Genomic DNA, 27276 nt, shown 5'->3' with positions numbered 1-27276 from the left:
TATTGAATCCTGAATATTAACATGGCTTACTTGCTTGATTTTTTGGCGGTTTTGTCGAAACTGAAAACGAAAAAAAAAAAACAATAGAAGTTTACGCTAAATACGAAAGGTTTCTCTTGCTACTGTAATTTATCATACCCTACAGTTCTTTGCTGAACTAAAGAAAACAGCACAAACTTCGCCTAATAAGACCATTCGATATACTTTCTTGGTAAAGAAAACAAAAATAATGGCTTAACGAACAAGCTTGTTGAGCTCGACGTCTGTCGTTTTAAAAGCGGGGAAACTTGGCGCAACCGAGGACAACTTTCAGTATTCGTTGTGATTGTCAGAGAAAACTTGCTAAATTATTTATACACCTACCGTCTAGCACTTTTATTCGCTTGATGTCCTGTTCCATTGAACTCTCTCCGTACTTGTTGGTCGCGGTTACTACAAATTCATATTCCTTCCCCTTCTCTATTTCAACGGCATAAGAACGGTTATACATATCAATTACGGATGCAATTTTCTTCCACTCATCATCGTTGACGAACCTTTGGTAGACAGAGTACTCTATTATTGCCGTCCCATTGTTATCTGGTTCTTTCCATTTTAGAATTATTCCATCAGTTACTTTGACAGCATCAGGAACATCTGCGTAGAAAGGAAGGAAAGCTGCGCGTTGGATTTATAAATACTAATTGAAATAAACAAATACGTACTTGAAAAAACAATTTCATCTTCTTCAATTCCACCGTTACTCTATCAGCCATATAAGAATCATTATGGCCTAATGTCAAAAGAATGTTTTTAATCCTTAGGGAAACTCTGTATTATTATATTTAGAATCGCATTCAAGGCAAAACGCAAACGGCAGATTCAGGTTGACATTTGTGTTCGGGTTAAACAGCAAACTACAAATAAATCAAATCAATCAATGAAGATCACGTGTTATAAATTGACGTTCTATCGTTTTACAAACTATTAGGCCAAAGCCACACGCCGAACTTTACGTGAGACTAACCGAATCGCAATTTGGGTCGACCTAAACTTGTTAACTTTAGTTAGTCTGTTGGGTCAGACGATGAACTAACAATCAGACATCATTACCTGAAGCGAACGGATACAACGATTTGCTTGGTCCAGACTTATTGGCACGAAATTAACTGAGATAGACGTCAAACTTTTTCATGAAATTAATCGGCCCAGGTTGGTTCGTCTAATGAAAATTTCGATGTTTTGCCTTCACCATACTAAACTACTTAAGAAAACAATATTTTAGTAGAATTCTTTATTTATAGTTATGGAATAACTTATCCCAAAAGCTGGAGACTGAATACTAAAACCTCACAAGTGCATTAAGAAATCGTTGCAGAAAGTATTGCAAGAATGAGATTACAGACTTTGAACCTGATCGCTGTTGTTTGGGCAAAGCACCATTGGTATGATTTCTATTTTAAAAGTTCTAATTAACAGTTTAAATACGTTACTTCTTCTGACAAATTCTTTTTCTTTCCTTTCATACATTGCAATCTATTCTTAAATTCCGTGGACTAGCCTACCAGTCCTTTCCCAGCAAGCCTACGTGGCAGGCGTTTGAAAGGAAAGGGAGTTCTAGGCGCAAGAGAAACGCGAGGCCCGGGGCGCGCGAGGAGGGAGGAAAAGAAAAGCCTGCCAGGAAACCGTTGTTTCGCTATCCCGCGTACTATTTATGAATGCAAAAATAGCGCAACTGTGAATTACTAGCTGTCAAATAAGTCTGGTCGCGATGCACTTATTTTTAGCTTTTGTCTCCCTAAAACAAGAAATCTAAAAGTGAAGGTACGTACTATAATATATAAAAAAAAGTTCAAATGTGGTCGTCCGTTGAAAGAAGAAAGTTGGAACGACGCATGGCTTGTTATGTAAAATCCAGCATAAATCTGTTTTCTGAAGGAAACGCGCTGGTATTCGCAACTTGCATGCAATGTTTCATGTTTGTCTGTGAAAAATTAAAAACACTTTTCTGGCTTTCGAATTGGATCCAACAGAGCATACAAAAAAACGCTAGTAGCCGGAGGAAAGAAGAGGTGAACTTCGAAGATCTACAAGAAGGCTACAATCAGTTATCAAAGTAAGTTCCTGGCGGCCTTATAACGTCTATAACCAGCAAGAAGAAGTCTTAAAACCAAAAATCATCTTCAACAATCTGGTCTTCGATAAAGCGTAACCCGGCTGCGTAGTAGGCGTTTGAGGTCAAATAGCAGATAACAAGCCACAGGCAGAAGGATATTCATTTCTTTCTTCTAGTGAGCAAAACAAGCCGTTAAGTTGGGAGTGACACTTCTCAAAACCAGTCAGTAAACCTCATCTAGCTGACGGGTTTTTTTCTTCATACGGTTCTTTTAACTGTCTTCTTCTATTCTTCTTTCAAGCTGAAATTGATGCCTTCATTAACAACATATTTTTATATGATTACTGAAAGATCGATTAAGTTACTCAGTAGCGTGATGTTCATTTCAACCAATCGGATTAAGATATTAAGGCTATGAGTGACATGTTTTGAAGACTGTCCAATCAGTATTTTAACAGTTGCCCGGTGGATGTTTAAAAAAAAGAGAAATATAATGGTCTCCTGGAAGGCGTTTCTTTCCCTCCCTCCTTGCGCGCCCCTCGCGTTTCTCTCGCGCCTAAGACTCCCTTTCCCTTCCCTTTCAAACCCCTGCCACGCAAGTTATTTCCCAGCTTTCCTGCTGCTCTCTTTGTACTGTGTTTTTACAGAATGTATACAGTGAAAATGGATTTCAAAATTAAATCAAATTAATCAAATTCAATTACAATTGTTCCAATAGAAGTAATACCAAAACTAAAATCAAAAACTGAATTGTTGACAGTAGTTAGGGAATAAGCCCAACAAAATCTAATCACAGCTTTCTTAGCTTCTTAAAAAGACGAATAAATGCAAATTTAATTATGATTTGTAGTACCTCCCAATAGTGAGATTCTCTTCATCTTTTCTTCTTGTTTTTTACTTTCACCACATTTGTTTGAGGCAGTGACCATAAATTCATAATCTCGACCGATCTTTAAATCGACAGCAACTTCACGAACTGAGACACTAGTTATATCCTGTACTTTAGCCCATTCATGCGACGTGTTTCCATCATTTATAATTCTTTGGTGCACAGTGTACTTTGTGATGGGCGCACCACTATTCTGTGACTCCTCCCACTTTAGATTCACTTTCACATTTTTTGTCTCAACCGGTAAGTCCTTTATTAAGGCGGCCTCTGGAATACCTTAAAGTATAGAGAAAGGGTATGATAAGTAAAACTGTTCAACGTGCACACTTCCCCCCCAAAATTACCTCTGTCAGGATGTTTTAGCAGAACATGATTAAAGCGAATTTTTCCTCACAATACTAATCCTCCAAAAAAGAAACAAAACATCTATTGTGATCATGCGAATAGCTTTTCCGAAATTTTTTCAGTTTCATCTTCCTTTTTTTACTTATTTTGAGAGTGCATCACGTTTAAGATATGAATATTACTAAAACAAGCGTTTACCAAACGTTGAATTAGAACTGTACAAAAAACGCTGTGTATTAAAGGTGGTGGCAAGCAAAAACGTAACATTATTAAACAACTAACCTATCTGCCCTACATAGACCGTCTTGCAAGCCAGGCCGAACCCATTATCAGCTGTGCAGTTATATAGTCCAAAATCTACACTCGAATTCATTGTCAAGAGAACGGTGCTCTCAGTAGCTTTGACCACATTAAAGTTAGTTCCATCAGGCTTGTACCAGGTGAGCGTTGGTATTGGAAAAGCATCTGACTTGCAAGTTAACGTTACAGTGTGCCCAATGCAAGACATTGACGTGGACGAAGTAAGATCTTGTATGACGGCTGGATCTGTCATTTATCAACGGAAAAAAAAAAAAACTATTATAATCACATCAGCAATCATTCTTACCACCTATAAGAGTTTTGAACTATGCTCAAATGCTATTTATTATTTCATAATTTATATTTATTTGTATATTATATTTTTAACATGCAAATAACGTATTCAAGCGAGCATAAAAATTCGCCTCTCATAAAATAAAAGTAAAGAAATAGGCACGAATTGTAACTTTTTATTTATTCGGGAGTCGTCGCATCGTCGCACTGGCACACTGCATGTAAGGCAAGAAAGTGATCCACACAGGAAGGCTTCATCATATTTTATTTAAATGTTGATAGAGACTTCAGCAACCGTCGGGTCTGTTATATAATTATAACTGCTCTAGTGTCAACTATGTAGAAACAAGATTTCAAAGGATTTAAACTTCTCCTGCTAGATAAACATGCTTTCGCCCGATCTTCAATGTATATTTTTGCTCCATCACCCAAGCAATATTCAATGTTCTTCTCTCTTTCTTCTCCTTAGAACTTTCTTCTGATGTGCTGATCACTCCAGTGCTGAAACCCCGCCCCGCCCCGCCTCCTGCTGTTAAAGTTTTCTTCAGTGGGTGACGTAGTGGAGTATGGATGACCAAGTTAGTTTGCTTTAGTTGGTTGGGTGACTTTGGAGTATTTGTCGGGTTGTCAGACCAACATTAATGGTTTTAAGATATCTGAGACGATGCTGCCACCTGCAAAGGGTTAGGCCCTCTGGTCGACAAAATACGATCCCAAAGCACTTGTAATATACTTATGTGATCTGGCAGTGACCACCCCTTGCCGGTGTTTATCTGCTAGCAGCAATCGAGTTGAGGTCACATTCTATTGTGTTAAAACTTACAACGACAAAGTGTTTAGAAAACTTTAAAACTAATAAAATCTATACCTAATAAACATTCACGTTTTGACACGCGCACAAGTCTAGGCTGGGATGACCTTTTACCAGGAGCAAGACAGTTAAGGTGAACTACTAAAGTTTAAAACTGTAAACAAGAGCTGATTTACACCTCTCATCACAGACGATGAACTTTGAGACAAAGAAAACATATTCTCTCTGGCCAAGCGCCGAGCCATGTACTGAATTTTTTTTTTTTTTGACCCAATCCATTTTATTTTTACGGTGTGGCGCTATTGTCGAATAGATTCCCCAGAATATCAGAGCACTGGTAACATCTTATAAAATCTTTAATAACGACATCAATTGCCTTATGTTCATCAAATACCACCACTCGGAAAACATGTGAACCAGATTTAACTTTACTCCCTCCAGCTGGTGTTGCTGGTGTTAAATAGCACCACGGTCTGAATGGGGGTACCTCGGTAACACTTAATACTTTTTTTGGCTCTCAGACTTGAAACAGTTAAATTTTAGGCATTTTGACACTAACAGTGAATAATTAAATGTAGCAGTAAACTTTTTCCAAAAAGGAACAAAAACGGCCCCAAAAAGGCCAATTTTCTATTTTGTATAGTACACCAAGGAGTTTTCGGCCATTTTTGGACAATTTCCGATTATTTCAGAAGATTTGCCAAGACCTCCAAAGATTGCGGAAGAAGGCTGGAGATTTTCGAAGACAACCAAAGATGTCAGAACACCACCCAGGATGTCTGTAGACTTTCGAAGATTTCAGAGGAGAAATACGAAAATTTTCGCCATTATTTCTTTCTTATATTTATCACATATGACAGATGTATTTTGTTTACATTGTGCAGATAATATTTCAATGAAAGCTCCTTAAGCCCAAGAAATTCTGTCAGATTTTTCTTGACGGCTACCACGCTGGATTGCTTTGAGCGGTCAAAAGTGAACCTGCTTCCACGCCTTTCATATGAAGAATCCGATCCGCTTCTATGAAAGTTTACTGGAACTTTAACAACACCAGAGGGAAATCCTGTCGATGCCGCCGTGATGTTTCGACCTCGCCCTCGACGCTGACCAAAGGATCGCGAGCAGTTGATAAGAAATTAGTCCCCAGTATTCCACAGGTTTCTCAGAATATCGTTGAGCATGGGTCGACAAAAGAGACTACTGCCCTTTAAGCACAGGTTCAATAATGGATTTTCCAAGAGCAAATAAGAATAATTCTTATTGACAAAGCTAAAAGACGATAGGTGTTTTCACGAAAAAACCTCCAAACATTTTACAGTTTTTCCTCAGAAAACAGTAAACATTAAAAAATTGGCCAATTTAACAGCAAACACAAATTATACGCAAATAACGTCAAAACCCATTCACACCCTCGGGAGAGGCTAAAGAAAAAAAGAGAATGTCAGACACATGTCTCGTACGGGTACCAATGCTATTCCACTCCTTGAATGTGTTTGAATCCTGAGGTTATATAGGTTAATAATTTGCGGATGCAATGCCGCTCAAGGAGAGCCAAGCAACAGCTAAAATCAAATTTAAAAGAGAGGAGCAAAAACAAATATTAGTAAGGCACAAAAAGAAAGACCCTGGGCTAAAATAGTACGGGGAAATCAACATAGCTTTGATAAAAATTCAAAGCAGGTCAACATTGGAGAAGACAACGCGTGATGAAGTCCCAAGAAATGTCGTCATAGTATTTGGAATGTTGGGTTCTACTCAGTAAAATACTCACATTTAACAGTAATTTCAAGTGCTTTTTCAACACTTCCTGCAGAATTGTTGGCTCTACGTATGTATACTCCTGTATCTGCCTTGCTTATCGAACTGAAAGTGAGATAAGTCTTTTTTATTCTAGAACTCATAACTTGAGTGTTAAGGATATTGATCCACACCACATATGATTCCGGTGTCCCTGTTGCAATACAGCTTACATTGACTGGACTCCCTTGATTTTAACTTATATTTGCTGCCATCGGATGTGTGATTCTTGGTGGCTCTAAGAATTCGATAACAGCTTAAATGTTAACTCATTGCGTGAGTTACCAGTTTCTGGCGGCAGCGAGGATGGCTTGTTGGTAGGGTAGGAACAAATTATGGTTCGAATTCTTCGCGATCAAGGTCTGGTTCGCGAATTTAGTTGACGGGGGGGGGGGGGGGTGGAGAACTTGCGAAGTTTAAGTGCAATCAAATGACGTCAAAGTCATAAGAGAATTATGACGTACTGAAAAAATTATATATCATTACATTAAAAAGTAATTTGCATGAAAGCATGAATATTTTTTCAAATGCTTAATTAATAGTGACTCCCAGCCGATGTCATAGAGCACGAAATAACGTTTTCTGCGCATTTTGATGTTGATCATCGTATCTATTGAACATGACGTCTATTCTGTAGCTACACAATTTTTTTAGTACATACTAAAACAGTGGATGGTGTTTTCCCGTGCTTTGATTGGCTACTCAATTCTTTGTTTATAAATGCACATTGGGTCTTCCGTTACCTTCTTTAGCTGACATGTTCATAAATAAGCTTAACACTAAGGCCCCGTCCACACGCAATCCATCCGCAAATTTTTGAATCCGCAAAATTTTCTTTGAAGAATAAAAAATTTCCACGTCTACACGTATCCGTATTCAACTCGAATTTGTCCGTCCTCACGTATCCAGATTCACTCGCAGTTCATTAGCTAATTTGTAAAGCGATCTTCGGCTTATGCGAACATTTTCTCTCATTTTATCGCTCGTTTCACTTCTTTACGGCGTCAAATTCGTCCGTCCGACATGAAAAGAAGCTTCAAAATGTACAGTAATCATCGTTAGGTTTAACTGCAGTCCAAACAGAAAATAAGCGATAACATTGTGCTCAGCACCGTCTTGAATATTCGCAGCAGAGAACTGGGCTCTATCTTGTGAAGTCACAAGATAAAAAAATATATTTATACATATTTCCAGATAATTTAGCTTGCACTCGATTCCGGATTCAAAAACGCTGCGGATTGGTTTGTCGGATAGACCGGATTCGAGCTGTGGGCGGAAGCCTCATCTGGAAAGAAAAAGTCGCGGATTCAAAAATATCCGGATACGTGTGAACGGGGTCTAAATTAAATGGTAGTTTAAACAGAATGGTTTCAAAAACAGAAAAATCGGCAATTCCTGGTCATTCTTTTGGAAGAAATTTCCCCGCAAAAGATAAACAAATGGCTTCAAAAGTTTTATTTGTCTGCAAGAAAACGTGAAGGCCGTTTGATCATTTCGCGCCAAAATTGTAATCGTTGGCAGCAATAATAATCATTATTGGTTTCATCGTTTTTGTGCTCATTTATCTTACTGTTTTAGTACATACCAAAATAATTATTCAAGCTGGCCGCTCGGGAAATCTTCACCATTAACCACCTCCACTTCGGTGAATAATTTTTATTCATCTACAAAAACTATTTTGTTAAACATCACTGAAAAATTCTACCTCCACAAAACTGGAGCTCGAACTCGAAAATATATGTATGAAAAAAGTGTACATCACCTTCGACAATCAGTTTGGCATAATCAAATTGATCACTATCTCGCACATTGTTTGCATACAATTGACACCTCGCGTGACTTAAGGAATGGTTCTCGAGCGAGTATGAGACCCCCAGCATTGTGTCAAGTTAGCCATTACCTAATGCCAAACTTTATTAACGTTTTGTTCTCGCATTTCAGTAAACAGTGAACTCGATCCGTACCGAAGTTCGTGTCCGCAGGCCTCTTTAAATTTGTATTTAACACAATACTTCAATTTCGTCTGCCGTGGGAAATAATTTGCTTGAAAAGCCTATCATTCTCTCTTTTTTTGCGTGAATTCTACCGGGAATCTATTCGGCTATTGAAAACTGCGATGTGTCAGTGCGGATATCGCAAAATAAATCAGGTGAGTGTGATTTCGTTTATAATTATTATTGTAGAAACGAATTACGATTTTCGATAAAGCATTATTCGTAATTTTTACCCGTTAAACTAAAAGCCAAGCCAAACAAAGTGTAGTAAAGTGTACTTCTTTTTTAAGAGGGAATCCGCAGTTTTACTAACTTTAATCATGGTTGCTACATATCATTGCAAGACTGAGAGTTGGAATGCGGCTTTATTGTATGTATAAATAAGTCTTATAAAAATTAAGCGGTCCATTGAACGCTTCATTGAGAGCAGCCGACTTCGTATTATTATTGCCTCGATACATGAACTGCAGTCCTAAAAATGGGTAATTATTTAACTTAATACGTGGCTGTGCATGCACTGAAAGGTTCTTCATATGTTAACTACGAAATTTGATTGTTTTTACGCAGGCTATAATATTGATTGTTAGATCTCTGAAATTTGTAATTGGCAAGAGAATAATAATAATGTAATTTGCTTGAAGTAGGGAGCTATATTGAAGACGGTAAAAATGAAGTTATCAAGACTCTATCAATTAAAATTACTACAGTGAAACCTGATTTGTTATGGTCTGCATACCGGTGGACAATATCAGCGAGTATAATGAAACGTTTCTTTTGCCATTTTCTTTTTTTGAAAAATGAAACTGTACTTAGAGAACATCAGCTTGATCAGTCCCGTATTAAAGTGTCTGCCTAATATTGATATTACACGTCGTTTTTTTATTTATTTATTTTTTTGTATTTGAATGAAAAGAACTTGAAGATTAACTTAGTGTGATTATTTAGTTCTTGGCGAAACAAATAAGAAAATTAAAATGATTAAATTTATAAATTTGTGGAGCTGCTCTGATACATTTAGAATCAAATTATTATGCTTGAAGTTCAAGCTCACTGGAGATGTACAGTTATTTTCCAGTGTTTCAATAGTTGCCTGCTCAGTTTTCTCTTCTTGTAAGCAGATTGTATGGCTGCTTCAGTTTTATAGTCTTCATACATTGGTGGAAATCCATTGTTTACTGCAAATTCACTCTCCCATTTCTCTAATTCTTTTGAAGCATTCTGATGAGCTGCCAATACTTGTGTCTGGACCAGGGCTAAAATATCTTTGTACTTTCCATGGTGGTAACTGCTATTCTGCTTTTCGTGGAGCAGTTTTCTGGCCTTATCCAAGGTCTTTACTTCAGGAGTCAAACCTAATATTTTCGAAACAGACTGAGCAAGTACTACTTTTTTCTTGAATTGCAGGCTGGTTTGGTTCCAATATTTGATTACCAGCACCTGAACAGCAAACAGCACTAAAATGAGTGGGACTTGATTGTGCATCATTTGGTAAGTTAATTTCATTTGCTGTACATATTTCCTGCTCACTCATGTCTTCACCTAGCTCGTCTCCATCTAAACTGAGGTCTTTGCAAATTACTTGTTCAGTCTCTTGCTGTTCTTCATTGACACAGTCATCGACTTTGTCATGAATGTTTCCATTTTCATTATCACACATTGCAGTACAGCCCATTAGTTGGTCTGCACTTTGGTCACCTCCACTTTCTGGCCAAGGTTCCTCAAGGAAAACTCTGTAGTATTCCGTGAATGTGAAATTTCCATCCGGATCATAAACTTTCACCTTTCTGATTGGCAAATGAAAATCTGCTCGAGTCAAGCATTCAACCCACTTCTCTTTGAGGTATTCCCTTTCACTCTGAAAAGAAGAGGAGCGAAAGTGGTGAATTGGAGGGCCTTCATCTCGAAATTCAGGTTGTTCTTTACTGTCGTGAAATATGATTTCCTTGCTTTCCTCATCTGCATGCCACCAAACACCCCTTCCACAAAGAAGAAAATCGCTGATCTGTTCTAGGTGGGCCTGATAGATTTCACTGTCCAGGAGCTCATTAGGAATGGAGGTGTCAGGAAAGTTTGGGAGGTTCTTTGCAAACTGTCCAATCTTTGACTGTTGATCTGTCAGGGCACTCTTCTTAGACCTGAAGCTTCTTTCTGCTTGAACTCTTATTATACTGTTTGGAATAATGTGCTCAGGATGACAATTAGAGGTTGATTTGCTGATGGAATTTATGGTGCTGAATTCTCTTTCTTCTTCTTCAGTGTCTACTGAGCTAAGGGAAATTATACGAGATGTAAGAGGAGCATGGCATGTGATGCTGTGGTAGTATATTCCAAACAGCTTCCTGTATGTCAGCACTTGTGGGATTTTAAAGACTTTACGGACTGCAATAACATGACAAAATGTCACATTATGCAAACGCAAAATAAATCTTGGTGTGCGCTTCTCCGCTGGGGCATACAACATTTCACAAAGTTCTGCGAGAGTGTGCAGTAGTCTTTTGATTGTTAAGCGGCAGTGTTTTCCAAGGTGCAAGGCCAGTACAACACAGCAAAGGCGGTAATCTGAACCTCGGAGCTTCTCTTTTGTTGAAAGTACTGCCTCCATTGTCTCATCAAATAGAACTTTTTCTTCATCATTGAGGTGTTTGGGTAGTTCTTTAAATATGTTGTTGATATGCTCTTTGAGGTCATGAAGAGGCTCTACTGGTAACACTTCATAGTTTCCTAAGCTGAGCTCTTGTAGGGAGCATTCTTGTTGGGGGAAACAAAGTGCTGGAACTCGCTGTATGCCCCTCAGTACTTCTTTCAAGTTAGATTGCAATGCAGGTTTTAGTAAACCATCAACCGATAAGTGCCGCCCCTTGCACTCTCTTATCAGCTCTTCTTTGCTCATGTTTTTAAAAGGATGCACTCCACAATTTCTTCTTTCTTTTCCAGCTGGGCCTTCCAGTACCTTTCTCCTTCTTTCTTCAAGGGTAATGTGCGGTGCCCTCAGTGAACCCACATGGTCGATATAGCTGGCTGATGCCCCAGTGCATCCACAGCACCCAAAGCCACCACCAATCTGCTCTCCACTTTCTACCTCTTGCGAAGGATGATCCCCATGAAAGAACCTGCAAATGTCCCTAATGGAGACCTTTTGGGAGGACAAAAGTTGACTTCCAAGCTCATTTATATCTTCCAGCCTAGTTTCACTGTATAAAAGCTGATCTTCAATGGTATCCCTACATCTAGCCATGATGTAAATGTGAGGCTTCTCTACTAACTCCTGAACATTCTTCCCATGGAGCTCTTTAGAAGTGTAGTAGAATGCAGGATCATAGATTGCATTTACAGTTAGCAGAAGGTGGCCATGGTTCATAATGCTGGAATGGTCTGACCAGATCATGAGATGTCTTGTGCATTCATGTAACTTTAATACCTTTAATAACTCCTCCCTTAGTCCATCTATTTTCAGCTCTCCAAGCTCCCTTAAGCGACGTTTTATGTCATCCACACTCATGCAATTGTAGTGGGCATCTGAGTGGTCTCTGACAAGACCTTCCTTCTCATGCTCCTCCAAAAGCGCTTTACGAATCTCAAGCAAAGGTATCTTCCTTCCATTAACTGTGAAATACTCTGTTTTTAATGTACCGTCAGGCTGTAGCATTAACTTCTTGTAGCGTTTTGGTGCAATGATCTCTCCTAAGCGATATTCTCCAGCCCTAATCTTGGCCCTCAAGGTTTCTCGTAGGGCAGCTTTAGTACGGGGGACAGGTGTTGTGATTTCACCACCAAACATTCGGTTGAGGCGTCTTCTTGTCACAGGCTGAGCATTTTTTCTTGGACCTGTAAACTTTGCCACATCCACCCCTTTAGTTTGAAGAAACTCTTTCACCACCATATTTCCCACCTTACTTTTCTCTGCTGCTCCATACTTCCTGGACAGTTCTGAATAATTAATCTGAAAAGTATGTTGAAGATTTAGTATTCTTGTTTATCCCTCAGATTTCTAATTAAAATAAATGGTGGCATGAAATGTTCATCAAACAAAGACATCTGCTTTTGTTTTTCTGTTTAAGCAGAACTAGTGATTAAACGTTATCTACAAAATAATCAGTTGATTATGCCTTATCACAACTAACATCCTCACCTTTTCACCTTCTTTCATTGAATTTACTTCTTGCAGGAGGCCCTCCTTGTCAAAGTCAATTGATGCTGGATCAGGAGAATGACGCTTCTTTTTGCGCAGACCAGCCTCCTCAAGTGCCTTTCTCTTCAAAGTTCGAACGCTTGCCTCATGGGTGGACTCAAAGTAGAGAGATTTCCTTTGCAGATCCCTCTGCTTGTATGCTTGCCGCGTTCCCAGCATTGTGTCACAGTCAACCTTAGACCACTGGTCTTCTGTTTTGCGTTTGATGGACCTTAAAGTTTCCCTTCTTTCTTTTTGTTTTTGCGCCTTAGTTTTTGATTGTGTTACACCAATTTCAGGTACTTTTGTTAAGGCTTCAGCGAGGTTCACGTTGTAGAGACTCTTAAATGGTTCGTTTATTTTGAAATATATCTGCTTAGCAGTATCCTGAATTGTTGCTTTACTAGGTTTTACAACTTTCGTTGTTTTCTTTTGTAAGCTTGTCACTTCCTTTGCACATGCAGACGTCGGGTTGTTCACCTTAAGTCGGTTAGACTTCAACGGGAATAGTGACTGCACAGGCAGATGATTAACCGCACATGCATTGCAGTTAGATATTGTGTGCAATCCTCTCTTTGCTGCTGAAAGAGACTTCCATGCTGTAGGACTAAAATGCGTCAAGTATTTTGCTTTGTCTTCTCCCCGCCATTTATCAAAGTTTTTCAGCAACACAGGTAGTCTCTTGTCAAAAATATTCTGAGTAACAGCAAATGCCTCTTTATTGTCTGAAAATGTACTAAAAAACTTCTGTAGACGAATGCCTTTGTCACGAATAACTTTTCCATTCTCGTCCAACATACTGTACTTTGCTGCCACACGCGAGAAGCCACAGTTAAAGAATCCCGCCATTACATCAACGATTTTGAGCCAATTTTTTCCTTGTTAGGAACTGATTTTCTCTGTAGTAATGGTAATTTTTTGAATTCTGGCGATTTATAAGCACTTAAGTTGGTTTAGAACAGTGGAAAATAATTTTCAATGAAGAACTTCTGAAACTACACCTTGCGATTGAACCCAACATGCACATCTAAAAATCGCGCCAATTCTGCGAGTATAATTTAGAATAGAAACATGATATCTTGTTTACAGACAAGCGTTGTTATTAGAGCCAAAGCACTCAAATTTAGGCGCACATTCTCGAGGAAAACGGAATTGATTTATAACAACGAATAAAGAGGGATCGAAATAAAAACCTCTCATCTTATTTACTATTAAGACAAAATGTAAAACACACAGGGACAAAATAACATCTCTACTGTAACTAAATGCTTTTAATTCAATAAAATCGCAAATATAATTTACAGAAAACGTATGTTAGAATGAAAAACTTACACATTTCATGCAACACAGTCAATTGCAAGATCGTCCGCCATTTTGGAAATGAACGTGTTGCTATGGCAGCATCCTCGGTTTTAGTCTCCCTGACGTTGAGCCGTGTGCTCAAACATGGCGGACAAGTCGGTCACTTAGTACAATATTAAGTCCGAGGAATACGGGATCTTCTCATGGCTACAAGGGTCTTCTCTACATTCCAAGAGCAAGAGCTTGTAACCAAAAACTAGGATCTAAACGGGGTTTTCTGTTTTTCTTTAAATTAAAACTAGGATTGCTCTCGTTTTAACCTAAGTAACACGCAGTGGAAATTAAGAAAAAAATTAAAAGGTATTGAGGATGCTTTTCCAAATTCCCCGATTAATTAGCAATTATTTAGTTTCTAAAGAATATATTCTAATGTTTATCCCAGAATTTCATTAGGGATAAATTGTCGTAAACATCCGCCAAAACAAGAGGACAAAAATGGCGCCAAAATATCGTTGTAAGCAACGGTCAAGTCACGTGACTTACTCTGAATATTAAGCTTCCGAAACTGTTTCGCCCTATGTAAAAGAAAAGTCTCAAAAAAGCAGTTCAAAATTTTTAGAATTTTTTTTCCTATTTTTAACCATTTTTCACATAGCCCCATTCCTTAATTCAGGTGAGACCCATAAGTGTCTGTATCATTCAGCGAAATGCCACTGAGATTGAAGATGACTTGACCAGAGGATGAGTTACCAGTACGGATTCCACTTACACGTCCAGCATAACTTTGATGTACATATCCCGTTTTTCCCAAGGCTTTTAGAACTAATATTTTCCCATTTGTCTCTATTGCGGCTGCATTAGTTATCTTGAAACCAAATTCAATGCTCGCAACGTCTCCTGAGAATCTCCAGGTAAAGTTGACAGACGAATTGATCAAGCTTCTTACAGTCCGACCTTGATATGGTAAAATTAACTGTATTTTTCCAACTGCGTACAAGAACCAAAATATGGAAGTAAATTCTTGGAAGTATTTTCGTTTGGTGACTCAGACCTCGGGTCAATTAATAAAGATTTGCAAGTGTAATTTACAAGTGTAGCCATTGTTTTATGAGGCCTACTTAATAAAAATTTACACTTATAATTTACAAGTGTAGTCATTGGCTGCGGCCACATCTACGACGTAACTAAGGGCCTGTTTACATGGAGAAGGGGCACCCCAGGAAGGTGAGGTAACCCGCTTAGGTGGGGTAACCCTCCTGTCCATATAATCTCTCATTTTAATTTGATCACGTTTACATGATAGGTGAGGTGACCTGCCGCATTTTACCTCACCTATCTGGGGTTCCCCACCTCCATGTAAACAGGCCCTAAAGTCAAACGTAAGTTAGTGTCAAGTTACCTGATGTCATACGTAACTGGTAGTTAGTGCTTTCGGTCGACATTGCGGTCACACCACGCAGTTAACAACTGTTAGTTCTAATTTGCCTATGTAAATTTTTTGTTTGTTGTTTTTGGTTTCCCCCCGCGCTTCACGCTTGGTTTTTATTTTGCATATTTATATATGCTCATCTCGTACGTGCGAAAAGAAGTGTCACATTCTGATTGGTTGTTTGTTTGTAAAATTAAGACTTACCCACGAAACCTGCTTGGGTATAACTATAGTTAGTCAGTATTGTTTTGGATCACTGAGGCGTAAATTTTCTAACTATAGTTAGAGCGAACAGAGAAGCGGTCTCATTACCGAAATAGCTATAGTTATCACCGTCTAAACGTTAACTATAGTTAGTAGCCCAGATGTGACGGCAGCCATTGTTTAAGAGTCTGAAAATAATAGCTACACTGTCTTGTAAATTACGCTTGTAAAAGTTTTATTAAGGGGCCGTCGGAATATTCAATTTTTCCCCGCTTAACGTCAACTGGACGTTTAGTGGGGAGAAGGGTAAGGCAGTGGACGTTGGTGTGGGACATTTTTGGACAAAAGCAAACTGGTGCATTTTCATTTGTGAAGCAGCGCGCGTGACTTTATTTAAGAGAAAGCAGGACCAATTAAAGAAGTGAAAGTAAATTGTGATCTTTTATAAAACTCTGCTCTTAAAGTTAACAACCAGCAAATTGTATATTTTGCATCAGTGATTTTTTAAACTCTATCCTAAATCACCAATAAATTTTTACAAAACCAAAAATTATGGTTAGTCATGCTGATACTGTGAATACGTTTGCCACTAGAACACAACTTGAATCTTAATACATACTTTCAACGTCAGCGTTCTTTTTTGAGAATCCGTTCAGTACGAATTAGATCCTGTGAATGCCATGTTTTTGAACTGTTTGAGTTCGAGTATATTTTTTTGGAAAATAGTAGAGTTTACTTTCGCTTTTTATTCACGGACTGCTTACAGTGGAGTAATATACCATTGATACTTGGTTCTGTTTTTCTCGACGTCGCAGTGATTCGGCACGATCAAACAATTTTGTGCGATCAATGTGTGTTGCCCTAAGATCAACACAAAGACATCAAAAACAGCGTCTCTTTTGTTCTTTTAGTGGCTAAAATAAAAAATCAGTAGTGACAGACAAGTCTAATTGTTAATGACATTGAAACAGTCTTGTCCTTTATGTTTGGTCTAGAGTCTTTTGTAGGTCGTTTATAATACAACTTTGATTTATTTTGTTTAGTACGGCAATATTCTGTTGTTGAATTGCATGCATTTTTACTTCAAAACTACAAGTAAATTTGTCTTAACACTTTTATTCTTGAGGAAGAAATTGAGGGAATTTGACCTAGCATTAACAGGGAGGAAATATTCCGTAAATACTATCAAAATATCCCTTATCCACACCCAATTCGCTTGTAAATGTCTCTGTAAATTTCGGAGCCTTAGACGTAAAAGAGAAAGTGACGCGTAAAAAGCAATAGAATTTTGACAGTAATTTGCATAGCCTCAGCGCGCATGCTCTCCAGCTGACATAGGCCCTTTAAGTGACATGTGGAAGTAAAGGCCCAATAAGTAGCGGAACAATGCCAAACTCAGGATTTGGTCCACACCACTCCAATAAATCCTAAAATTGGGAAGGAAGGTCAGGAAAGGTCCACGCTTCACCAAGTGACAAGAACTGACTGACAAATTATACGACTGACATAAGTATCTTTCGCATGCCATCCTAAGCATCAGTGATACGTCAAAAATTAATAGGCTATGTTATTTAAAGGCATATACGAACTTGTACGTTAACGATTGTCGTGTACATGTACATCGTTTGTGTGAGGACGAAAAGCCGTAAATGCATAATTAGGTTTATATGCCGTTACTAGGCCTAGACAGACTCGATAGATAGCCTAAATAAAACATACTGTAATAATATACAGATACCTCCAAACGGAAGAAACATCAGTACGAGTAGAATAAAATCCGTAAAGCTTCCAAACCAACATTTGATATACATCGCGAATCTGATATTCGTTGCAAACGTGGCCAGTGAAGAATTATTTGCCAGTAACTCCGACTCACAAAAGGCGAAGCTGTACCGACGCAGATTGGAATCAAATTCCAGCGGAAGCATAAAGGTCAGTGCAACTAAAATAGCATCCTTAGCGGAAATCAGCAGTCACATCATTAATTACTCATTGTTTTAAAGACAGAAAGAAACAGGTTAATTGTAGGCCCGTCAGTGAAATAAAATAATATGGTTTAGAAGTTTCCAGTTGTCTCTATTTATCATATCCAACACTATTTTTAAGACGGAATCCATTTGGAATTTGAGTAATTTTAATTTTCAGTGGACAAAAACCTTGTACCAGAAGATTTTCGAGGGCTATAAATGTAATAACTTAATATATGAAATAACTCCAAAGAAAATGTTCGTATGGGAGCCCGCGAAAATAACGATTTTACCTGTGTTCTCTAAATTCCTGTGAAATTTGAATTTCCTTCTCGTGCTCCCATGAGAAATTGTGTTTGGTGTTATTTCGCATAACTAATTGCATCTATAGCCCTTTAAAAGTGTATCCCGTTTATTTATTTATATACTATTTTTTAACTCAATTTGAACCCGTTTTGTCAAATAGGTTTTAAATAGAATGAAAAGCGTATTTCAAGGTATTTTTGGACTGACTTAAACGGTTTTTTAAACTGGTTAGAATTGGTATTGAAACAATTTTTGAAGTATTTTAAATTTCGTTTAAAATATACAGAAAATTTGAGTGTATGCTTTAAAAAAAAAGGAATAAAGCAGGATGCAAACTGACAGCGTTTTAAAAATATTTGTAAACTATTTTGAATAACAACGCATTTTCAAAAAGAAGGTTTTAGATAACTACAAAAATACATTTCGAATGTATTTTTGGACTGATTACAACCCTGATTTAAAAATTATTCGACTGATCGTTGAAAATATATGTTAATAGTGTTTTAAATACTAAAGTAGAAAAGCAACAATTTTAAAAGTACACCATAAATAGAATGCATAAATGTGAAAAAAAAGCTCCTGATGACAAGAAAAAAAATCTAAAGGACACAGTTAAAAGTACAAAAAAATCGAATGTAAGAGCATAAATGCAGTTTGAAAACAGAATGAAACTACCACAAAAAGCATGAATGCACTAAACCGTTTCTTTAAAAAAGCTCAAAAAGCAAGATTTGCCTGAGCGAAATTTCAAAACATTCAACCAAAATTCCGTCAAGGAATTCAGTTCAACAGAAATGTTGAAATCATACAATTACATTGTAGTAAATTCACTTTACTACAAAGAACTTACAGCACTAGGCCTGAAAATCAACTGTTCAGTGCCTAAGCTTTAGAAGAACTACATCAAAAAAATACCGTCAGATTCAAGCGGAACGAACGATTACGGCCTGAATTAGTGTGAGGTCAACATATAGAGAGAGCCTGATAAACTATGTAAACTGATATTGCATTGCACCCTAGTATACTAATGTTAACTCCCCTTCGTTTCGTTCTGGTAAAGCGTAGGCTTAAATGGTTCAGTATATAACATGTTATGCTAAAAGAAGAATTTGTTTATCATACTAGTAACGCTTGATCCCGAACACGCATGGAAGACGTCATAGTCCTGGAACAGTGGGCCGCCATCCGTACACCGATGACCACATCCCCTCAAAGTAAATACTGGTCGCTGAGCAGACATAACCATTTACCATTACGTCTTCCACTCACCTGTCCAGAATAACTTTGATGTAAATATACTCTGTTTTTCCAACGGTATTCAGAAGTGATATTTTCCCATTTTCTTTTTTCTACCATGGCTGCATTAGTTCTCTTGAAAACAACTGAACTCAATTCCCGAAACGACGTCTCCTGAGAATCTCCGGGTAAATTTCACAGAAGAACCAATCAAGCCTCTTATTGTCCGTCCTTGATATTTCAAAATTAAACTGTATTTGTTAATTGTTTCAAGAAGCAAAGGATATCAAAACGTTTGCCTACGGTGGCCAGAAAAGTCAGACGTGAAAAAGGATAATTTGCGGCAAGAACGCTTAAACTGGCGAATCATATGTATTGAAAATTATTCGTCTTATGCTTAGGAAGCCCAAATAGCTTTACTGACTTGTTAAATGTGGACAATGTCTCACATTTTTATGAAATAAAATTGTTGTATTTCCTTCTTCTGGCAGCGGCAATTTTGCAAAATTGGGCAGATGGCCATGGAAACCATTTTGTCATTGCCTTTTTGTCAATTTGTGTTGAATCTTGTCTGAGGATAATGGTTAAAAAAACTTGTTTATTTAAGAATAGAATGGATTTGATAGTTCTCTCATGTTGGCCTAATTTTTCCAAGAACAAAGAAGGATTCTATTTCCCTAACTAATGATAAATGAACTCAATAAGGGTTATTTAAGGTTGAAAAGGGTTCATCTTTCGTCATTAGGGAGTTTTAGCCAGCACCGATGACGGCGACGGCAGCGAAAACGTCACTTTTAAAATGAATTAGCGTTTTTCAAACTTTGTCGCGTTTATTCCAATTCGCGGAAAATGTCTAATGTAGGCTAATTTCCCTGGAGTTGATTTCTTGGGGACCGCACTTAATTTTAAAAAGAGGAAGAAAATTTCGTCGTCGCTTGTTTACATCCTCCATAAAACGTGAAATTTGCCATTTTCACGTCGTAGTCGTGCAGTAGCGACAAAAAAATGTACAAAAAAGCGTGATGGACGTCCAAACTTGTTGTTTTGCTTAATAAACCTATTGCTGTTTTGACGTTCTCGTTGCCGTCGCCGTCGTCGCTGAAAAAACTCCCTATTATTCCTCCACCGACGAAATGCGTGACGAAGCACACTGTGTATGAGGCTATTATATTTTAAGCCGTTGTATTAAATATACGTATTCACCATGTGGAAGCATTAAAGTGTTGCCTACCTGTCTTTTAATTTGTTCAAGTGTAAGATCAATGTAACTCGCCCTTGTTCACTAACCTAAAAGAGGAATTAGCAACATAACGAGCCAGAAACCAAAATTATGTAGGTAGTGTTCCAAGTGAGTTTAAAAATCTCATAATGTCGAGACTGATATATTCTGTATCAAACCTCTTTTCAGTTAGCGTGAAAAACCAAGCAATTTTAAAAGAAGCGGATATTTCAACTGGTACAGCCGTAACTCTCGCCTGAAGGAGACTGGAGGGTGCTAAACTTTCCTCCTTTTTTTTTTCTTATACGTATCGTTTAGTCAGTTGACGCTATCCTTCGCAGAGGTCTCTCTGCATTACTGAGTTAGATGGCTTTTTATTTATTATTTTTATCTATTTATTATTATTAGTTTTTATTTTTTGGAAGCATTTTTTTCGCCCTAAGCTTCAGTAGATTGAATACCGAACCGTCAGCTCTCTACTACAGGAAACCAATAACCATTGCCAGGCAAAAAAAAAAAACAGCGACATAGATTCCGTGGGGGTTGGGGCAATGACATATCTCTGTAATGTCAGTATTTATATACAACATAATATACAGTTTACATTTAGGTTTGAGAAACTAGTTTCATGCAGCATTTAGGGAGTCAAGTTTTCGTAGCGTTTTCTCCATATCTGTGACTGACAAAATACTTTTAAATTAGTATTTGCATTGCCTCCTTTATTGCATTCCACAATTAACTTGAAGAGGCTATGAAAGGAGTAAATAATTTCTACAACATTATATTTTCAGGTTGTAATATTAAAGTGGTGAAACGGTCCTCAACGAACGTTCTTTTTTTTTTTACAAAAATAATTGTGACATATAAATAATAAATCAACAATGATAAGAAGTGATGAGTTTTACTACAGTGTATATACTTACATTTTATTGCTATTCTTAATTTCCTTTCTGCAGTTCCTGCAGAATTGTTCGCTCTGCATGTATACACTCCTGCATCTGATTTGGTGATTGTCTTAAAAGTTAACTCAGCTGTTTTATTACCAGAACTCTTCACTTGTCCATGATGGATCCATCTCACGTCTGGTTCTGGTTTGGCTATGGCTTCACACCTGATATTAACAGCTTCACGTTCATTGTAACTTAAATCGACGGAATTTGGAGAGATGATTATTGGCCTCTCTACAAATGTGAGGGTAATTGTATAAGAGCATGTACACGGAGGATTACTTTCTAGTAATCTACATGTCACCTAATAGGCAGTAAAAAAGAAACAAACGTAATGTATCGCAGCTCGAAGTATCTCCTGTTTTAAATAGATAGATTCAGAACCAAGTTTTAGCCAAACGGAAATTTGTACTAGGTGACCGAATTTTCCCTTTTCCTGTCATTTACTGCCAGCATTATTTCAACCAAAAATAGTAGTTTTACGCCCCATTCATCTATAAGAATTAGTTTGCACAGTTTTTATCAGCTCATTTCCTATGTCGGAAATTGTTGGAAATTGTTGTTCCTATCAAGGCTGCCTGAACTGGACAATATCAAAGAGATGAGAGATGCAATGCTCAATCAGCTCGGGATAATTCCCGGCTTAAGTAAGTAAATAAGTTCCTATGTTGAGAAATTGTCAAATTCAATCTGACGTTTGCTGTTTGCCGTAAACATGGTTCTAGATCTCGTCATGGTCTAATATTTCGAAATGTGATTCCTTTACGCATCACCTATGCGATCCGCAACATTTTGACATATACAGCTACTGAATTTATCAAGATATCGCTTATTAAAGCGGTTCTAAATCCTCTCTTGACAGATCGGACACCATGAGCCTGATTTTGAAAAACTAAGTCCTGGTAGCGTACATGTTTTGCCGGTTAAACATAAGTTAGTGAAATTATTTATTTTTGAATAATAACATATATGGGAAAGTAGATATTTTAAAAAGGGCTTGGCTTAGAGAATTTTATTTCGTTTTGAAAACTCTACGCCGGAGGAATGCACCGACGTTTGACAACGAAGGCGAGGGAGACAAAGCTTGGGGTATCAGATGGATTGTTTTTATCGCTAATGCTGCAACCATAATCTTTTCATCACTTTTAGCTATAAATAGTCAGCGAGATCGAGGTGGAGTATCAAAATAAACAGCATTGTAATGTATAATCCTCAATCAATTGTAGCAAAAGCTCATTTGCCAAAAACAATCGTTCATTTTTATAATGTGAAAAATTGTTGCTCAGTTTTCAGCTTTAAAACCTAAAGATTTTTAACACGAAAAAGTCTAGTTCTAGTGACTCCGAGCATAACTCAGGATGTGCGCACCTTCCGCTTCAAGAGTGACGTGATCAAAGCTTGATATGTCATCTGGATCTGTTGTGTCGCTAATCAAGCAGCCATACAACCTTTCATCAAGCTTGCTAATATTTCTGAGAGTAAAGATAACTTGACTTCCGGTTTGTCTCCCTGATACTCTTCCAATATATGCTGCTGACGTTTTAACTGGTAGTGGGTTGCCTTTAAAAAAAGACACTAGCAACCCAGGCGGAGTATCAAAAGCAAAAGGAGTGGCTGCCAATCCCCACTCAACCCTGGTAAACGATGATGAGAAGGCCCAAGTAAAGTTCACAGAACAACCAGCTGTTCCTCTAACAACATTTCTGTTATATGAGGACGTGAAACTTTGATTTACTGCAAGAAAGGTTAAATGACATGTCATACTGAAAGAACAACTGCCAATGCAAGATAAATTTGTAATTCTTGCTCTTATTATTCTGACCGCCTGCATTTTTGGTTATTATTAAAATGATTAGAAGGGGTAATTTAAAAGCGTATAAGATCCGTGTCTGTGTACAATTGCGCTTATTCTACATTACGGGGTAGGGAATGCATGGTCTTTTCTTTTACATATTTCAAAAATGCGTAATGGCTAATGTTAGTTTCAGATAGTATAATGGAACGAATTTATCATCCGAATAACTTGTAATTGTAATGTTTTCATACAGGGGCTCATTGTTGAATATTTTAAAAGCTTTAAAAGAAAAGTATTCATTAACTATGAGTTAAGTGACCGACTTTTCATCTAACCACAGTTGCCGTATTTCCTTGTTTACTTCGAGTGTCGCAAGCAAGGTCGTCCAGTTTATCCGATTACATGACACGATGCATGAATACGTCCGGCTTGATGTCCACATGAGTCTGCTAATGGTGCAAAAACATACAAACTTATGATTTCGAGGCTGTTCACTAAAGAACAATATTTGCGCGACGGAGTATCACTCGATTAGTTGTATCGCTAATCCTGCAGTCTTACAACTTTCTATCACTTTGATTAATGTTCCTGAGAAAGTGTACTTTCTCTCCGTTGGGAACTATATAGACTCCTTTTTTTCTGCAATTTTGTCAATCAACAGAATTTTGGCCCATAATCAACGGCCGTTCGTTTTATCATGAAACCGAATTAAGTGTGGAAAGTTTGGAATAGTGTACGATTTGTTTTAAGTAGGGGTGACTGGGTATTTACAAGTTATTTATAAGACTGACCTACCATTCCCCTAATACACTCATGTTTCTTTCGCATGCCATCTTAATTTAGCGAGGTTGTAAAAGGCGTAATGAGTCTTAGAAGTTAGGCTATCTCTATACTACTCTCCTAAGTTAATAAGTCTTAAAACGGTTGTCGTGTACATTGTTCGCGTTGGACGGAAAGCCGTAAATCAGCATAGATTTGTATGTTTTACTCGACCTTAACACTCTTGTAGAGCGATGATAGCCTAAATAAAAGTTGTAATATATATACATACCTTCATGCGGAAGAAATAGCAGTAAGTGGAATACAATCCTTAAACCTTCCAAACCAACATTTAAAACGCATCTCATGTTAGTTGGAAGCGTAGCCAGTCGCAAATTATTCGCCAGTAAACGAGGGACACCTACTCCGACTCACAAAAAGCGAAAGTGACAGTGACGCAGTGACAGTTTGGAATCAACTTTCAGCTGAAGCAAAAAGGTCATCAATGGAACTAAAATAACGTCTTTAACGGAAGTCAATAGCCACACCATGTCTTAATTATCGTGATTTGAGTTAATATTGACATTTTTTCCCTTTATAATATAATTAGTTTCCTATATGACATATATAACGGAAAGAAACAGGTTCTATCTTTTAGGACCATCTCAGGCGCATGTGGCTCAGAAGAAGGCTCTAAAGACAATAGATTTTTTCATTTGTCAAACAACAAGAATTTGGGAAAAAATGTTTGAATGCAGAGGTCCACGCAATGCGCAAATAAATCTGACAGGTTTCTCTTGCCTGATCTCTAATTAAAGAGATGCTGTAGCCAGACGTCAGTTGATGTGTATAAAATGAAACAAAACCGCATGCGACGCTGGCACTACAGCAACGAGCTGATTTATTATGGGCCAATATATGACTAACAAAATTAGCCTTCCTCAGGGCCAGAGCTATACCGAGAGAAAATATTTTTTTTAAGGGCCGATTTAAAAAATATTTTTTGTCCGTAAAGCTCTGGCCTTGAGGAAGGCTAATTTTGTTAGCCGACATATTGGTCTTTATAAAATAACGAAGATAGTATGCGCGCTCTGATTGGCCGAGCGGCGTGTGTGCATGAGAGTATGTAAACATGGTTGTGGCGTCAAGATGTTTTGCTTTTCGCGCGCTAATCACGCAATCACATATTTGAAAACGTTTTTGAGTTGAAAACTCCACACATTTACTTTATTTATACCCATTCCCTCGTCAGCTGAAACTTGGAAAATCTTCCGAAACATGCTGTGTCAATTTTTTTTTTTCGCTTAAGCTAACATTGTAAGCGAGAGAAACCCATGTTAAAAATGAAACAAAACTGAATGCAAGGCTGGCACTACGGCAAATGGCCGATTTCTTATTTAAGCAATAGAAAACGTTTTCCGTGTTTGCATAGCCTGGTATAAACACGAGAGAGTTTGGGGGAATTCGAGACAGTTTTCCAATCCGAGACGAAGTCGAAGGTTTGCACAACTGTCTCGAATTCTCCCAACCCCTCGAGTGTTTATATCAGACTATGCAAGTACAGGAAAACAGTTTTCTATCGCTTTTAAAAATTGACTTTCCCGAGAAAAAAAAAACAAAATTTGTTGTTTAGGGCACTGATTAAAAGAGAAATTCTTAAAGCTTTCTGCATTTTTGTTTGTAGTTGTATGTGTACTATACTGTATTTGTATTCTATTCTCCATTTATGTTTTAGTAAAGCAGCTTTAAAAGATAACAGTTAGAGAATATAAATGGAGAAGGGCAAGACATACAGTGGAACCTCTCCTTTAGGAACCTCTATTCAGTAGACACAAAATTTGGTCCCGAAGGAATGTTGAGACATAATCTTTGCGTCTGCTTTAGAAGGGACACCTGGCAGGGGGAAAGGACGCTCTTTCTCAGGGTCCCGAAACCCGATTTTAACCTTCTTGCTTGTTACTCAAAAAGTGACTGACCACAAAAAAGGTTGATAAGTTCCATTGTTCAACAGTAAAATTGGCTACAAATTTAAAACATGAACTATATTTCGCTCAAATCAATGTATTAAACTTGTGGGAATTCAACACACAACATCGCGGAGATTTCATAAATTAAATCATGATTTTTTAATTATTATCTGGCCGCTTTAAATAATGACTGCAGCAGATTCTCATGCCAGGCGCAATAAAAATATATATATTTTAGCAAAGCATCCATTCAGGGGAAACCTTTATTCAGGGGACACTTGCCTTGCTCCCAAGGGTATCCCCTGAATTAGGTTTCACTGTAGTAGAATTTATTATAATACTGTTTCAATTAGATCAAATCTTATAAATTTAAGAGGAAATATAGAAGAGAGGAAACGGGAAACACACAAGTAATATAGCAGATAGCAGGGTCTGTGTGTCAATAAAGTGATTAATACATGTACACTAGAAGTGACTGATATGAACCAAACCCGGTATACTGATCAGGGGTTCTGGAATCCCTAATTTGCTATCAACTACCGAAATCCTCACAGAGACAAACAAAATAGTTTTCCGAAAGTTTCTGATTTCAGATTTGATAACTTTTCTTCCTATTTCGACTGAAATGAGTCATTTAATTGCGATGTGTGAATGAGCAAATTTTATATATTTATTTGATCTAATTTTTCTTTCATTTTTTTTGTACTGAAAAAGTTTTTCCGAGTCGCGCACATTGCCCCCACTAGGGATAAACGATAAATTGAGCCAAAGAATGAATTCAAACTATTTCGAATCGCACAACAATAACCCATAAACGCTAGATTAGGTACGTTTCCAAATAATACTTTTAAACGCGACTCCATTGCAGTTGACCCACGTGTCAATCCCCAAATTTCAGCGGACCTGTGTAATCTTTAACTCCCTGCGCTGCCGGTCATCAGTAATTTCCCGAATTTCACAGTTGTATTGCAGAAATTAACTCAGGAATTACATGTATAATCGGTAAAAGCAGCGTTCGTTTTGGATAATATTGTCCACGAGTACAAGCGCCATTTTGTATTTTCTCTCTCCCTCGTCCCCTCGAAGCTCAAGAGGAAGCCTGGCACGGGCTGGCATTTTGAACTGCACAGGTTTCGTAATCGCCTTTTTCAACTGTTAAAAGTTTAAATAAGCTTATACTAACAACAACAAGGACAACAACAACAACATCTTTATACTCACCTTCTGCCAACACAGTCCGGTTATTTTGTCGCCGTTGTCTTCGCAGGGCTTCTGATATTTCGCGCGGTCGCGGATCCGCGAAATTCAGGTATTTCCGCGAAATCCCGCGAAATTCCCCCAAAAACGCGAAATACCGCAAAGTCCGCCAGAAATATTTCCAAATACTTGTCGGCAAAACATATTTAATACTTATCTTGGCCATTAGACCTGTTTTATTCACCCCAAACGTCC

At 37.7% G+C, this 27276-nt stretch overlaps 3 protein-coding genes across 3 annotated transcripts in view; all 3 read right to left on the bottom strand.

Moving 5' to 3' along the window:
* LOC140949654 (uncharacterized) overlaps nt 1-27276 on the bottom strand; it is a 460765-nt gene that overhangs the window by 36490 nt on the left and 396999 nt on the right. The gene's annotated exons all lie outside the window — the stretch shown is intronic.
* LOC140950775 (neural cell adhesion molecule 1-A-like) lies at nt 17-24225 on the bottom strand. Its single transcript, XM_073400005.1, has 8 exons — nt 24150-24225; nt 22672-23037; nt 21280-21537; nt 17367-17570; nt 3612-3875; nt 2949-3260; nt 364-657; nt 17-60 (listed from the first exon to the last, which is right to left on the bottom strand). Exons 1-8 carry the CDS (start codon nt 24223-24225, stop codon nt 17-19), a joined length of 1818 nt encoding a protein of 605 aa, XP_073256106.1.
* LOC140950776 (uncharacterized) lies at nt 19591-24396 on the bottom strand. The gene is made up of 5 exons (XM_073400006.1): nt 24150-24396; nt 22672-23037; nt 21203-21537; nt 20369-20424; nt 19591-19708 (listed from the first exon to the last, which is right to left on the bottom strand). Exons 1-5 carry the CDS (start codon nt 24223-24225, stop codon nt 19591-19593), a joined length of 951 nt encoding a protein of 316 aa, XP_073256107.1. The 5' UTR covers nt 24226-24396.

The sequence above is a fragment of the Porites lutea genome, chromosome 10 (genome assembly GCF_958299795.1).
Source record: "Porites lutea chromosome 10, jaPorLute2.1, whole genome shotgun sequence".
NCBI classification, from domain to species: Eukaryota; Metazoa; Cnidaria; class Anthozoa; order Scleractinia; family Poritidae; genus Porites; species Porites lutea.
Note: the sequence above shows the minus strand (reverse complement) of the source record. Positions and strands in the feature narration are given on the sequence as shown.

Excerpts from the sequence above, each read along its gene's own strand:
- LOC140950775 (XM_073400005.1), bottom strand. The coding sequence starts at position 24,225 with ATGAGATGCGTTTTAAATGTTGGTTTGGAAGGTTTAAGGATTGTATTC. Across the intron at positions 3,876-17,366 it reads GATGTTTCTTCCGTTTGGAG|ATCCAGCCGTCATACAAGAT; the intron begins GTATCTGTATAT and ends GATAAATGACAG. Across the intron at positions 658-2,948 it reads GAGAATCTCACTATTGGGAG|CTTTCCTTCCTTTCTACGCA; the intron begins GTACTACAAATC and ends TCCAACGCGCAG.
- LOC140950776 (XM_073400006.1), bottom strand. The coding sequence starts at position 24,225 with ATGAGATGCGTTTTAAATGTTGGTTTGGAAGGTTTAAGGATTGTATTC. Across the intron at positions 23,038-24,149 it reads GCTATTTCTTCCGCATGAAG|TAAATCAAAGTTTCACGTCC; the intron begins GTATGTATATAT and ends CCTTTCTTGCAG. Across the intron at positions 20,425-21,202 it reads TATATGTCACAATTATTTTT|GTTAGTGAACAAGGGCGAGT; the intron begins GTAAAAAAAAAA and ends TTCCTCTTTTAG.